The sequence below is a fragment of the Schistocerca nitens genome, chromosome 11 (assembly GCF_023898315.1).
Source record: "Schistocerca nitens isolate TAMUIC-IGC-003100 chromosome 11, iqSchNite1.1, whole genome shotgun sequence".
Classification (NCBI taxonomy): domain Eukaryota; kingdom Metazoa; phylum Arthropoda; class Insecta; order Orthoptera; family Acrididae; genus Schistocerca; species Schistocerca nitens.
The window spans coordinates 47,336,466-47,352,531 of NC_064624.1; the positions used below are offsets into that span (position 1 = coordinate 47,336,466).

The 16,066-nt window shown below is 41.2% G+C and overlaps 1 protein-coding gene across 1 annotated transcript in view; it reads left to right on the plus strand.

The window, feature by feature from the left end:
• LOC126212598 (zinc finger protein 431-like) overlaps positions 1–16,066 on the plus strand; it is a 115,907-nt gene that overhangs the window by 38,487 nt on the left and 61,354 nt on the right. The window contains exon 4 of the mRNA XM_049940026.1: positions 2,276–2,368. Coding sequence (XP_049795983.1) covers positions 2,276–2,368 — 93 coding nt within the window. The remainder of the gene's footprint in view (positions 1–2,275; positions 2,369–16,066) is intronic.

Genomic DNA, 16,066 nt, shown 5'->3' on the forward strand with positions numbered 1-16,066 from the left:
GTGTTAGCTGCACACTTTGTTGCCTCCTCTGCCCACACCAGGCTGCGGCTGTCTGGGCGTGGTGGACCAGCCCGGTTCTCACCCTACCTGCTCTTTTACTCTTCTTCCCTCCTCTCACATTGATCATTTGTCTCTGTACTTCTCTTGCCCTATCTGTGTTGCTAGTCTTTCTGAGGCACTGGCATACCTCTGGTAAGTGGTGGGGACTGGGTGATGTATGTCCCCCCATTGCATTCTGCACTCTGCTGCTTCTGGCTGCACCTTGCCTGTCTACCATTTTTCTTTTTGTTCGTTGTATCTGTTTCATTGACCTTTCATAGACATTCAGGTTTTCTTCCTCTGGATTGTGTGTGGTAGGCTCTCTCTTACCAACAGTCATGTAGAATCTGCCTGCCTGTTTGAGGAAGAAGGGGTGGATGATCTAGTAGTTTGGTGCCTTTTAATCATTCCATCAGAGAACCACTTCTGTCCACCTGGTATGCTCTCTCTGTTCATTTTTTCCTGCAACCTCCATCTCTGTCTGTTGTTCTTCCCTGCCTCTTGCCACATCATCCTGCCCACCTCCATAGGAGGCTGCTGCTTCTTACATTCTTAGTATTTTAGTCTAGATAGTGAGTAATATGTGTACCTGGTGTGGTTGAAGTCAAACCAGTGGTTTAGGAGGTGGTGGAACAAATCCACTTTCATAATATGTATGATTACTGTCTATGCTGGTTGCTGCTTGGTATCTAAGAAATAATTTTGATTGATATTTTGGTGTCAATAACTTACTGTTGTGCTTGCCTTCAAGAATAAACAAAGCTTTGGTTTCAAATATTTGAATTGTGGCACCAATTTTTCTCACTGCCTGTTTCTAATTGATGAATATATGTGATTATTAGTGGTATGGCCATGACAGCTTCTACACAAGATATGTTTCTCTCCCTCTCTCCACCTCTCCACAAGTCCACCTAGGAACAAGACAGAAGCCTTGATCACTGCGCGGCCGCTACGGTCGTAGGTTCGAATCCTGCCTCGGGCATGGATGTGTGTGGTGTCCATAGGTTAGTTAGGTTTAAGTAGTTCTGAGTTCTAGGGGACTGATGATCTCAGAAGTTAAGTCCCATAGTGTTCAGAGCCTTGATCACTTCACTTTTTTGCTTTTTTTTCAGTTTCTTGAAGACCCATTAAAGACTGACAGCCCTAGTGTTTGGGTAAAGCAAGATCCTGAACTGAAACAAGATGCTGATGGATATGAGCATAATGTAAGTTTTCACACAAGCAGTTTATTGTGCAGGAAGTGTAGTAAGAATGTCATGACACGAAAATGGGGCATTGAAGCTAAATTTTCATGGATGGTGAACAGTTGTAACCTATGATACCAGCTATTATCAAGAATGTTCGTTGTCTTCCAGTTGACTCTAGTTAGATGTGTTACTTGTAGGTTATTACGAATGGTATTTTAACTGCACTCGTGACAAGCATATCTTTATGAACCCTTACGCTTGCATTAATTTTTTATTGTGATTCTATGTAATGAATGCCTTAAGTACATATTTGGTGTCAAGGGAGCAAGGAAGACTTCCTCTTGGAAGTAATTGTTAATCTTGTTACATGTCTCTGTGTCGCAGTGCTCTAACAGATGATATGGAACTGTGATATGTGATGGGTGTATATTCTAGAGTTCCCAGTTACTATTCACTGTAGTATTTACATCATTACTGAAATCTTGCATTGGCTGTATGTAATTCCTTGTGATTTTCCCCCAGTACACATGACATAAATTTGTGTTGTTTCCTAAACAGTGGTCACTGAAAATACAAGGTGACATAGCAAGAAACTGTGTAAATAGCAGTAATTTTGGTTAATTTTGATGATAATGTGTGGAATGGCATATTTATTTGATTAATAACCAAAAAGTCCTCTTGTTTATGGGTTTACAGCTGGATGATTATTTGCAAGTCTATATTATCTGAGTTTAATTTTGATATTTTGCCCCACACGTATATAAAGTTTGTATATGGGAGTACGACCACCCGATAGAGCAGGCCATAGTGCCTCTGTATTATGTGACAGGAATAGAAAGCAAAAGTATGCCAAATAAATAATAGAAAATGGCTGCAAGCAAAATCAGAGACATTAGAACTGATTCAGATTCATTCTGACACTCACTGTTCCCAAGCGATAAGAATCTCTTCAAAGTTGGATGATATTCATAAGAAAGGAATATTGAGTGCTGTGTCATATGTACAGAAGTGAGCAAGCAGTTATAATTCAGATTGTTTACTTCTTTCAGCGTGTTAAAGACTCACTGGGAATATCTTGGTCCACTGATTTTATCAAGAAGGATCCTGAATTAAATCTGGAAATGAATGTAACAGAGAATATTGTAAGTATTTACATCTCTTATATATTGCTTGGAGTCAAGTAATAAGTGTTTTGTTAAGTGTGTAGAGTAAAAGGTGCACTGCAGTGGAATTCTCACAGATTTCAGTTTTCTGGAACTTGTTTCTGTTCGTAATTGTAGAGTATTCTTGTACTCCTGCACTTGACTTTCGTATCACCTGGTACATGCTGACTGTTTTAAATAGAAGTGGAATGGGACTGGTGGCTGACCTTGTTGATATCATCTATATTGTATAATGGCTGTGTGTGATGGATGCACAAAATTCACATTTAGATGAAGTGTAGGTCCTTTGAGAAATATTCCTCCTTTCAATAACTTCTTATAAATACAATTTTTTAAAAAAAATTGACTGTTCTTATCTTGTGTGTGAATCATAGTTATTCTTGAGTTTGTCCTAAACATTTTTGGGCGTTTGAAAAAGATTGATAAAATTTGTGTGTTGTAGATCAGCCCTGCTACTTTGGCTAAAACCTGTACATGTTGTGGCAGCTTCTGTGGTATTACTTATAAAATTTTCAGTGATAAAAAAACTCTGTGTATGGCTTTTGGTGAATAACTGTACATAGATGAAGCCATGTGTGACCTCACCATTCGAGTCAATGCAGATCTAAAGAAGAAATAGCAATTTTTTAAATGTGATTTATGACATTGGTAAGGGAAAGAGATGCTCACAAGAGATGTCACAGGAATGAAATTATGCAAAAACCGGGGGACATTCAACACAGAATTGCAGAATGTTAGAGACTGGCCGACTCTTGATCTTATTGTTCGTAAACAAATGTTGCTGTTATAAAGGATTCTTCAGGCACCGAGATGTTGGCTTCTTCAGGCACTGAAATGTGTGGTGATTATACAAGCATACAGGCCAAGAAACCAAACTATCATGCTAGGGACTGCTTAGACAGTATGTAAAGGAGTGTAGCTGATTCACAGCTAACAGGCCAACACTTAGTGTCACAAAGACTCATATGCCATTTTAAACAAATGAAAGGGATGTATTGGCATCACAAGTAGACAGGACAGTAAGTGAAATGGTAGTAGTATTGTTCCACAAGAAGGGCTTTGCAGCAATGAGAATGCCACCCATAGTAGTCAGGGGTGTGCATATGAGGAGTTTAACCAAAACAGCGAACTGTAGGGTGTTCTAGGGCATAGCTGTAGTTGTCAAAGTGGCTGGATTGTAGTTGGTGACCACTTACCATGAAAATACAAAAGGTCATACTGGCCTTCATATGGATTCCAAGAGATCACAGGTCGAGCAAGATGGTGCCATGGCACTGGGGCCAGAGTTTCAGGTATAATGTCCACTGCATGGAGTGCTGCTCCCATACCAAGTGTGCAGAACAGTGTGTTGCTGGTTGTGTGGTCTGAAAAACCATGTCATGTGGTTATCACTGAAATCACTGGTGTGCACCCCATTTGTTACTTTGAAAATATGTAACTTAGATTAAATAGTGGTAGACACCTGAGCAGCAGCTCCCCCCCGGGGGTTCCACAACTATTTTGTGGATACGTGCATGGCGAGCATGGGAACCTGAGGTAGTGCTGCTCTCTTTCCTTTCTGGGCTGCATACCTTCATTTTCCACATCCTTCCCCATCCTCCATCCTGCCCCCTCCCCCATCACCTCTGCCTCTATGTTTCGTGCCTATGTCCGGAGACAGATGCTTGTAACTGTGAGCAGTCTCTCTTCTTTGCTTTCTATGCTAGAAAGTCTCTGCCCTGCCTTTGTCCTTCTCTTTTACTTGCTTCTTCTCTTTACCCACTTCTCCGCTGCGGCGTTTGAGACCTCTCTTCTTTCCTTTTCTTTGTTCCTCCCTTTCTCTTTCTTTCCTCCCTGTGCATTTGTGAAGGCTGACCCACGCGTAGTCCGTGACGGTAACGTGTACTTCCCCACTCTGGGTAGACAGACAGGACACGTACATATCCCCTGGTAATGGCCAGGTCCAGGGAGGAGTGATTACCCGAGCTGGTACCTTCCGAACGTGTGAATTGGTCCCTCCGTCCATTCCTTGGAGGTGTGACCTGTGGTGTGAACAGTCACCTAATGCGGGAGTGCCCTCAGAGAGGGCCCCCCACAAGGAAGGAGTGCGTCATCGAAGATGCCAGTAATCATGCGGGATAATTCTGCAATGGTTTCCTCTACGTCTACGATTTCTGCTCACAAGCAAAAGTTAAATGAGTCTCAGCCACGGACAATCCTTCCATCAGTGCCATGGTTCCTTGTAGTTTCTTGACAGACAAAGGTCAAGACTTCTCCACAGTCAACCCTTTCATTATTCAGAAAGGTGTCGACACAACTGCAGGTCCTATAAAGACTTCTTCCCAATTACGAAATAGCACGTTGTTAGAAACAGTCAGTGCCCTCCAGGCACAAAAGTTGCTGAGAACTTCACTGCTACACACCTTTCCTGTCCGGGTGGAAGTGCACCGCACTTAAAATTCATCCTGCGGGGTGGTTTATACATGCTCACTTTGACGGATTGTCCAACGAGGAAATTCAAAACTACCTGTCTTACCAGGGCATAACAGCTGTTCATAGAGTCATGAAAAGGGTTGACAAGGACTTGGTACCAACCTGTACTATCTTCTTGACGTTTGACAGAGTTTATCTTCCATCAAACATTAAATCGGGCTATGAGATAATTTCAGTTCGCCCTTACATCCCCAACTCTACATGTTGCTATCGGTGTCAGCGGTTTAATCATACCAGCCAGTCGTGTTCCAATCTGGCCTAATGCATTACATGTGGCAAGGATGCCCAAGAGGATGGTTGTCCACCTCCATCCCCTTGTTGCATCAACTGTGTGGGTGATGACACTGCTTCCTCTAGAGATTGCCCCATTTTCAAAGATGAACAGCTTATTCAGGAAATCAGAGTGAAGGAAAAGGTGACTACATTTGCTGTTCATAAGTTATTCGCCAGTTGAAAGCTCATTGTGCCTCCAGCAGGTAAATATAGCACTGTCCTTGCATCTCCTCAGTCTACTAAGGAGGCAGCCACACACTCTTGTGATCTCACTTCAGTGCCACAGTCATCAGATTGGCCAGTGCAAAGATCACCTGTGCAACCTCCACACTATCACCTGCTCACTCTACGGCTTACCCTTCATTGGCTTCTGCTAAATCACGAGCCCCAAAATCAGACACCCGGGCTTCCAAAAAAGAGCCTACTCGCAAAGATTTTTTATGTACCCCGACTTCACAACCATCGAAACCTCCCTCATCTCAACGTCCTCTTTCTAAGAAGGCTCATAAGAAACGACGTTCCTCTCCTTCTCTGCCACGGCATGTCTCATCTACAGCGCCACCTGGAGGTAACTGCCCTTGGCCGTCTTCTGTGTCACCAAGGCGCAGTGCTGGCGGCCGATCAACTGGCCAATCGCTGGTGGCAGGAGCTGCCCCCGAACAACCTATGGATCAAGATCTTATGCCTTTGGCTGAATGCCGTTCCATGATGTCGGCTGCCGGCTCTCAGCAGTCGTTGAGTTGAGAGCAACCGTGATAAGATTCTTCCCTTTACTGTCCACCTTATGTCAATTATCCATTGGAATATCCACGGCATTAGAGACAATCGGGATGAATTGTCGATCCTCTTACGATGCTACTCGCCGGTCATCTTCTGTCTTCAGTAAACAAAGCTGCAGCACCACAATCGCTTTGTTTTCCCTCATTTTCAGTAAGTCCAGTTTGATCTCCCCTCTGTTGATGGCACTCCAGCACGTGGTGGACTTAGGATTCTTCTCCATTATACTGTCCATTATCACCCAGTCCCCTTAAACAGTTCCTTCCAAGCTGTTGCTGTCTGTCATTCCCTTTGTGGATACAACTTTTCTCTTTGTACCGTATACATTCCATCGTCCACACCAATGGCAAGAGCTGATCTCCTTCATCTCCTTGGTCAGCTCCCACCTCCCTATTTGCTGGTTGGGGACTTCAGTGCCCACCACCCACCTTGGGGATCTCCACGTCCTTGCCCGAGAGGCTCCCACTAAGTGAATCTTGTTTGCCTCAACGCAAGGGAACCTACATTTTTTCTGCCTCCATGGCGAATTTCTCTCATTTGGACCTTTTGGTCGGTACTGTTCAGCTAGCTCGGCACTTTGAATGATTCACTCTTGCTGATACACACTCGAGTGACCATTTTCCATGTGTCCTTCGATTGCAGCCACAATTGCCTGAGATGCTGGAAGTTTGCCTAAGCTGACTGGGCACTTTTTTCGTCTCTAGCGACATTCGATGACCGTCACTTTACTAGTGCCAACGATCAGGTCACTCATTTTACAAAAGTTATTCTTACACCCATGGAACATTCAATACCTCGCATCTCCAATTTGCCCCAGCGCCCCCCAGTTCCTTTTTGGAACAAGGCACGCCGTGACACAATACGTGAGCGGCGACACGCTCTTCATGTTTTCTGTCACCATCCTACTTTGGCTAACTGTTATGTGTGCCATGCCATCGCGTCATCTGCAATAGCAAGAAGGCAAGCAGGAACTTCTTTACTAGCTCTTTTAACACCTTCATTCCCTCCTCAGAAGTTTGGAGTCAAATCCGACAGTTATCTGCCGTGCCTAGTTTCTTCGTGGTGTCTGGGCTCACTATCGCACATGATACCTTAGTGGACCCCATCGCAGTTTCTAACTCATTGGGTCACCACTTTGCTGAGATTTCGAGCTCTTCAAATTACCTGCCAGCCTTTCTTCCGAAGAAATGTGCAGCGGAAGTGCGACCTCTTACTTTCTCCTCTCAAAATAGCCAAAGCTATAATACTGTCTTCTCCATGCAGGAACTCCAACAAACTCTTCTTCTTGCTCTTCTGTTCAAGGATTGGATGGTATCCACATCCAAATGTTACTGTATTTATTTTTCCACAGTCTGCGCTACCTCCTTCGCCTTTATAATCGAATTTGGACAGACAGTACTTTTCCTAGAAGATAGCGGGCAGCTATCGTCGTTCCTGTTCTGAAACCTGGGAAGGACAAACATCTCCCCTCTAGCTATCGCCCCATTTCTCTCACGAGTAGTGTATGTAATGTTTTGGACCATATGGTGAATTGCCATTTAGCTTGGTGGCTGGAGTTGCGAAGCCTTGTAACACGTGCCCAATGCGGTTTCCAAAAGCATCATTCTGCAGCCGACCATCCTGTTGCTCTCTCCACTTATATCATGACCAATTTTCTCAGGAAACGCCAAACAGTAGCAATATTTTTTGATCTGGATAGAGCATACGATACCTGTTGGAGGACAGGCACCTCCACACACTGTTCTCTTCAGGCTTTCAAGGTCGGCTGTCCCTTTTTATTAGTGAATTTATGGCAGATCACACATTTAAATTGTGGGTGAACACTACTCTCTCCCATACTTTCTCCCAAGAAAGCAGGATACCCCAGAGCTCCGTGCTAAGTATTGTACTTGTTTGCCATCTCCATAAATCCAATTATTGATGGTCTCCTTCCCGATGTCTCGGGCTCCCTCTTTGTGGACAATTTTCGATGTACTACAGCTCTCAACAGACCAGTCTTCTTGAATGATGTCTTCAAGGATGTCTCGATCACCTCCACTCTTGGAGTACTGAAACCAGCTTCCGCTTTTCTCCCAGTAAGACCGTTTGTGTCAATTTTTGGTGTCGTACAGAGTTTCTTCCGACATCCCTACATCTAGGACCTGTTGACCTGTTCACAGACGTCGCTAAATTCTGGGGTCTTATGTTTGAAAGAAAACTGTGCTGGTCCTCCTAAGTTTCTTACCTTTCGGCTCGCCTTCTCTGCCTCTATCGCACCTTAGTGCACTCGAAATTGGGCTATGGAAGCATAGTTTACTCCTCTGCTCGGCCGTCTATTCTTCAGCGTCTCGACTCTGTCCACCACCGTGGATTGCGTGTAGCATCTGGAGCTATTTACACCAGCCATGTGGAAAGCCTTTATGCGAAGATTGCTGAACCTCTGCTGTCCAATTTGCGAGTTGCCCTTCTGAGTCATTTTGCAAGCCATGTCTCCCATGCCTGCTAATCCGGCCCATGACCTTTTTTTCAATGCCGCCTTGGATTTAGGGTCTGCAGGCCACCCTTCCTCTCTGCTACCACCAGGTTTCCATTGCCGTAAAGTGCTACATTCTCTTTCCTTCCTTTTTCCTAAAACTTGCTTGACAGCTGGGGGTACAGCACTGCCTTGGCTGTGCCGCCGGACCTGCCTGCTCCGTGACCTTTGTCAGCTTCCCAAGGATGGTACCCCTTCTCTCATTTATCATCAGGCATTTGCTACTCTATGCGCACAAATAAAGGATGCCACAGTTATTTACACTGACGGCTCAAAAACATCATTTGGTGTTCGGAGTGTCTATATTGTTGGCAACACCCCTAATCAATTTCAGCTTCCTGACCAGTGTTTGGTTTTTACTGCGGAGCTTTACGTTGTTCTCCAGGCTGTCCAATACATCTGTCGCCATCAGTGGATATGCTCAGGTTTGCTCAGCTCTCTCCTCAGTCTCCAAGCTCTTTACCCTGTCCACCCTCTGGTCCACCGGATTTAGGACTGCCTCCACTTGGCGGGGGGGGGGGGGGGGGGGGAAATCTCTGTGACATCCCTCTGGATCCCAAGACACATTGGTATCTCGTTTCCATTCTTATGTTTGAAAGAAAACTGTGCTGGTCCTCCCAAGTTTCTTACCTTTCGGCTCGCCTTCACAGAATGGAAACGAGATGGCCAATATAGCGGCCAAGGCTGCAGTCTCTCTTCTTCAATGTGCTGTTCACATGGTTCCCTTCGCCGATCTACAGAGTGTTTTATGTCTTCGTGTTGCTCTTTTATGGCACGCACATTAGTCTGCACTTCTCAATAATAAATTGTGGGATGTGAAACCTCTTTCCTGTGCTTGGACCTCTTCCTCCCGAACTCGTCATCAGGAGGAGGTAATTTTAACTAGACTCCGGATAGGGCACTGTCTTTTTGGCCATTGACACCGTTTAAGCGGCGATCCTCTCCCACTTTGTCTCCACTGCTCTCAACTGTGGACGGTGAGACACTTTTTAAATTCAGTGCCTCAGTGGCCCTATTTTACTCCACTACGTGCCTGTTTACAGCTGTTACCTGACATATCTTCCATTTTAGCAGATGACATTCGATCAGCCGATCGCGTCCTCGAGTTCATCAGTGTCAGTGAGATGATGGTCATTTGAAGCTCTTTTTGGGGAAAACAACACCCCCCCTTCTCTTCTGTAGTAGTTTTCTAAGCTTTCCTTCTGTTTTTTAGTTTCCCCACTTTTTAAGTTTCACTCCCATTGCTGCTGAACCTGAGTAGCACATGCAGCTGTGCAGTGAACATCTTAGCTCTGTCAGCTAGAGCAACATGCAGTCTTCGTGGTATCAGGAGCATAAAATGCTTAATAATGATGCAGAAAAATAGGGCTGACGATTTTGATACTGGCACATGGCCAGCAAGATTCTGTATTAATTGCAGAATTGGGAATTTTATTAAGTAGTTGTGTGAGAAGCTAGAGCAAGCTAGCAATATAGCAAGTAACATTTTGTTGGAGAAGCAATTCAGTGTCAGGCTGCTACACCTGTTACTGGTATGTTCAAACAACACACAAGTGTTACAGAGATGCTTCAGGAACTCAAATGACAATTCCCAGAGGGAAGGTGATATTCCTTCGAGGAATGCTATTGAGAAATTTAGAGGACTGCCATTTGAAGCTGACTGCTGAACGATTTTGTTGTTTCCAACGTACATTGCACATAAGGACTATGGAGATAAAATTTGAGAAATCAGGGCTGAGATGGAGGCACACATACAGTCTTCTCCCTTGTATTTGCGAGTGGAATGGGAAAGGAAATGACCAGCAGGGTTATGTGGTACTCTTTGCCACGTGCCATTGGGTGGATAGTGAAGTATCAATGTATTTGGAGATACTAGGTAAAATAAGTAGCTGATTAATGTAGTAGGAGCTGCAGTGATAGATTTAATAGTAGTAAAAGTACTTATACATACATACATACATACATACATACAAAATAATCTATTAGCAGTTCCCATAATTAGCTGTGTGAGTAGATTAGCACTAGTCACAAACAGCTGGTTGTAAATATTTTTTACAGCCGGTAAATTCCTGTTGGAGCTTCTGCCTCCATATTTGCAGCCTGGCTCATCCCACATCCATCCACATCTTCATTTATGGAATGCAATGTGTAAATCAAAGAATAAACAAATGAATAACATTTAAATTTTATGAAAAAAGTTCAGAAACATTCAATAATAGGTGCAACCCATCAAGACAAATTAAGGTTATCATATTTTACTGGAAGAAGTTATACCTGTATAAGCAATTCCTAAGGTTGTTTAAAATCATCAGATTTTACAAGGCTATAACTTTGTCATAAATAAAGGTACAGAATTGGGGTCAGATTTTTACTGCTATACATGCCTGAATAGGAACCATATGATTTTTCCATTGCTTACATTTTGTGTGTGCACGTACAACATTAAGGTGCTTTTCATAGCAGTGTTTAGGATCAGATTCGTCATTTACTGATCACAAATATCTAAATTCCTTTCAACACATTAAAGCATCCAGGCGATAGACTTGATGCATGCATTTGCAAGCGTGTCAGTTTAGGAAACTCACTGCTGTTCCCACGTAGCATCATAGTTCATCCAAAGTTGTTGGAAGAGGAGGCACATAGGTGGGGCCTTTCACAAACCCCCACCATTAAAAAAGATACCATACTGTGAGATGAAGCAAATTTCAAGGTCAGGTCTGCAGCCCCTTTAGCTGATTAATCCCTCAGGCAGCTAACTGTTAAGATGTGCTCTTTTGTGCAGGTTCCAATGCAGTGGTACACCATCCATATGAAAAATTATAGTTCTGACAGTTTTCCATTTCTTCTGTTTTTGGTCCATCTATGTGTTCTCGAATATTTTCAACTTTCTTCAGTTTGTTACAGAATTCCTTTCTTTTCAGATTCAGTTCAGTACTAATCTCACTAAACTGTTCATCACATTACATAAATTGAGTAATAAACCATGATTACTACCAAGAAACTTGCTGTCTCATATTGCACAGCACATTACCCTTATTAATGTTGCAGCTACCAGTTCAAGCCATATCTGGAAGACTCATTTTATAAGATGTAAAGCAATCAGAAATGGCCTGCTACTGGAAGAAGTAGACATTACTGGTAGGTGCAAGATTCCGTAGGTCAATGAAGAGGTTTATGCAAGGTGTTCAGTTGTCAACATCACATCACATTCATACTACAAGCTTGTATAGGGTAAATACTAAGTGGTACATAGTAGCTGCCATGCCCTATAAGATTATCCTATAGGATACTACTGAGTGAAAGTATGCATGTTGACACTCTGGAAGAACATTTATTAATTGCAAGGTAGACAGATATGAGCTTTTCGGTTAACTCATTCTCATGCTGGTCCCTCCTGAATTTATTATTGATCTGAATGCCCAAGAACTTAACTCGTGGAACCTCATCCAGTATCTGTCATTGATATCTCCTTGCATCTGTAAGTCATTTGGATTTGTTTGGAATTGCATTATGTGTGTTTATGTAAGTATAAATGTTGAATTTTTGTTCTGTTGCCTGTAAACCAGTTGAAAGCATGTTCCATTATTCTCCTGGCTGTTTCTGGTAAGAATGTGTTTGCCAGTTATAAATGTACTTGTTATCGGCAAGCATTGCAGATTTTGAAGGCACCTCCAATGGTTTTAGCACAACATTTATGTAGGTTGGGATAAATCAAATGCTGAACCCTGTGGGACATTGTATGTATTATTTCCCCATTTTGTATTCAGGTTTCCTCCCAAGGTATCATTTATTACTATGACCCAGTTTTTTATTGCTAAGCTAAGATTCAGATCTTGTAAATGTAATTCTTTTAACACAATAACAGTGTAGTTTCCCGAGTAAAGGGAGATCAAGGTTGTAATGTGTTGCCAATAAGTTTTCTCCACTTCTACTGCATATTTCAGTCATGCTGTAAATTCAGCACAATATTTTAGTAATGAGATTGTTATGATCATAAGAAGAAGAGTTCCTCCTTCTGTCACCAGATGATTCTTGTAATTGATTTGACCATTCATCTGATGGAACTGATGTCTGGTCAAGTACAGTCTTACTTACTGAGTCTTATGGATCTAATTTTAGTGATCACTTTTCCCCCCAGTTTTTTCAGCTACTGTTAAAGAAATTATTGTTTTCATGGCCTGATATTTCAGTTTTTCCTAAATATTAAGCTGGTGCATAAATTGATAGCACTTTCATTTTGCATGTTGGTATTCCAGTTGCTGAGGGTTTATTTATCAATTGTCATTTTTTTATTTGTAGTTCACTGTTGCTCTTTGAGTTTACATATTGTCATTTTGTCATTTGGAGATAGTGAGTGGAACTGTGGTCACTAGAAAGAGGAGTGCCAAGTGGAGAAATTGGAGCACTGTTGCCATATTCATCTGTTTGGGTTTTGTACAGCTGTAGTAGCAGTGGAGGAAGCCAGAAACATTTGCGCTCTGTTTATGTTTAATGCCATTGGACAGAGCTTGGCAAGAATATGGTTTTGTAATTCTAAGGAGAATTGTTTTGCCATTAGTGACTTACCTTCAGGGTTCGATGAAGGCCATTTAAATGCATTCATTCACAATGATCCATGTCATTGTGCCTGAGAACTGACAAATTCAATGAACTGTGGTCATTTCATGACCTTCTGACATTTGCGTGCAATGGGGAAGGGTCAGAAATAGGGTGTACCAATACCACATGCACTAAACCAAAATCACAAAATTGGATGGCCATATGTGCATCTTTGCTTGCCTGTCATCTGTTGCTTGTGAAAAACACTAATCATTCCTGCCCTGTATCATTATGCTGATAAGAAATGGTGGCTGTTTGCTAAAATAAGGAAAAGAAAGGAATGGTTGAGCCCAAACAAAGCAGCAACAAAAGGCATCTGCAAAAGATAATGTTGTATATCCTGTGTGGTTTACTATCAATTGTGTCCCTGAAATGTAACCACTGATTACTGCTGGCATTTACTGTCAACAACTGAGATGTGTTACATATGCAGTACATGAACAACGGCCAGGAAGACACTACTCCAGGATAACACCTGCCCACAATGTGCTAGACTGACATAAAACAGTACACAGAAGTTGTGTTTTGAAATCATTGCACACCCACCTAATTCAAATGATCTTGCACCCTCAGATTTTCTCCCTTTCTGCTCTCTATTGAACAACCTTCAAGGGACTTCCTTTCAAGATGTAAATACACTCTGAACCTTGTTCAAAGTGTTCTTCACCTTAAAACCATGTGACTTCTACAGTTACAGAATGAAAGTCATCCCAGCATTGTGAGACTTCTGGAAGTAATGAAGGAGAACATTTCGTTCATTATTTAAGTCTACCTTATTCGTATCTGTTATCTATTAAACTTACGAAAAAATGCCATGAACCATATACCAACCAAATATTTGTTGCAAATGGTTACAAATGCATAACCTTTTTTTCATTTTGCTGGTAAACTGTTTCCTTTCATCTCTGTGTAATGAGTATGTATAATGTTCAAAATAACATGGACTGTTAAGCCCAGTGTCTGAGTACATATGTTGCTAACACAGATTTGTATTGTACATATCTGTTGCAACACAGTTAACTCAGTGCATGAGTGCTAAGTTTTCAGTGATGAATCATATTGTCTTTAGTTGCCAAGTTTATAAAGAATTTAATATTTTCTCAAAATAATTCTGATCCCCAACTGAGGTTATGGCTGAGTAAATGTCAGAAGATTCTTAATTTCTTGTCATAAAGTGATGTGGCTCTATTGAGAGGTTAATGTAATCTGTGCACCATTGTTTCTCAGAAAATTTGAAGAGTAGTGATGGGTCAGCTGTGTTGCAGTAGTTATCCAACATAAAAACTAATTACTCTTGTTCTGAGGTATTGGTTGAAATAATTTTAATGAACACCCTAAAGGGTGCATTGAAATATTATTAAAAGTGAGCACCGCTTCTAAAAGTAATTTCATATGAAGAAAATGCAATGAAGAATTGGCAGAACCTGTAAATTAGTTAATAAATACATTTACTTCATTGTAGAAATGACTGAAGCACTAAATATCCACCAATTGATGTTGGAAATTTAGAATTTGTTGTATGATCGGTAGGCCTTGTAGTTTCAGTGGATAGAGATAAAATTATTTTTAATGGAATACAACAGTATACTTACTCATTAAAGGTCAGTTGAATCAAAAGTACAATTCAGCTGAGGAAAGGGTGATTCCAAGTTTCCTCTTGGGCAATCATCCATATGAAAAGTGAGTTTCATTAATTTTTATAGTAACATTTCCTTTTCTAAATGATTGATAATGTGTTCACACAGTTGGCTATGTGGAATGAAAGATAGCTCCTGGAAGAATTTTTTTCAAAATTTTGTTTAAATCATAAATTATTTGAATTGTCCCCTTCCTTTAAAATGCAAATACATAAGGAATGTGTTAAATTAGGCATGCAATAATTGTATCAAAAACTTGAAATCTTGATGATAAAAGTCAAAAACTAATTGCATTTGGGACATTATAGATTCTATACATGGCTCACACAAATAGCGTCATTCATAATGTAATTTTGGATACTCTAAGAAACTAAAACTATACATAAATCGTACAGTTTCTTTCAATTTTTCATTGTATTACATTTTGTTATTAAAAAAATTCATCTTGCAACACAGTTGTGTGTCCCAATTCTAAAGACATGAGTAATATATTTTCCTTTTTAAATAATCATTGGTTAATTTGTCAATGTTCAAATTTGTTCAGTTATAACAAAAAGTGCTGTCACTTTCGTATTGTGTGAATGTATTGCACCCTTTGTAATGGGTTTCAAAGACATTACCATAGCTTCTGCATTTTCAGAGATGCCATAGAAATTTTTATATACCTATCTCATTTAAAATTTCTACAATGACAAACAGTCCAGGATTTATCAGATCAACATGCACATCCTTGCCAGCATCTGATGCAATTGCCTTCATCTGCAGCATTTGATCCCCGCAAGAATCATTTTACACCTCTGACTACCCACCACATCTTTGATGGGTTGCATCCTCAGTTATGAGACGATGTTTTATTTTTTCAAGCTTCAGGGTTGTTTTGACAAGAACATTATGATAGCTTAAGGTAAAAAATAATAATAGTTTTGAATATGAGCAAAAAGTTTGACCTGAATGTAAGATATGCACACTCAGTTGTACAGGTCTTCCAGTACCATAAAACATGGTTTTTGCTTGAATCTGAGTTTGTGCACATTTATAAAAATGAGTAGTGCAGCCAGCATACCGTTTTCTGTCTTTCATCTGGTTCCACACTCCTCTCCTCATTGTACCACCAATAGCATCCATCACAACTTTACCATGACATGCTGCAAAGAATAACAGTCCATTTACACTTTAAATACTTTCGAACACAAACTGGATAACATGTACTTGTTTTCAAATAAAGGAGTACAGCCATCTCAACAAATTGTCAACTTTTTTGAGACAAGAGATCTTCTTCTTTAAATCAGCTGTAATCTATATTAGAACACAACAATAGAAACATTCATGTGTTAGATCTCATTAGTGATTATTGCATGATAAAATGTTTCTGCAGCATCCAGGCAAAACCTGTGAAGCCTGTACTTG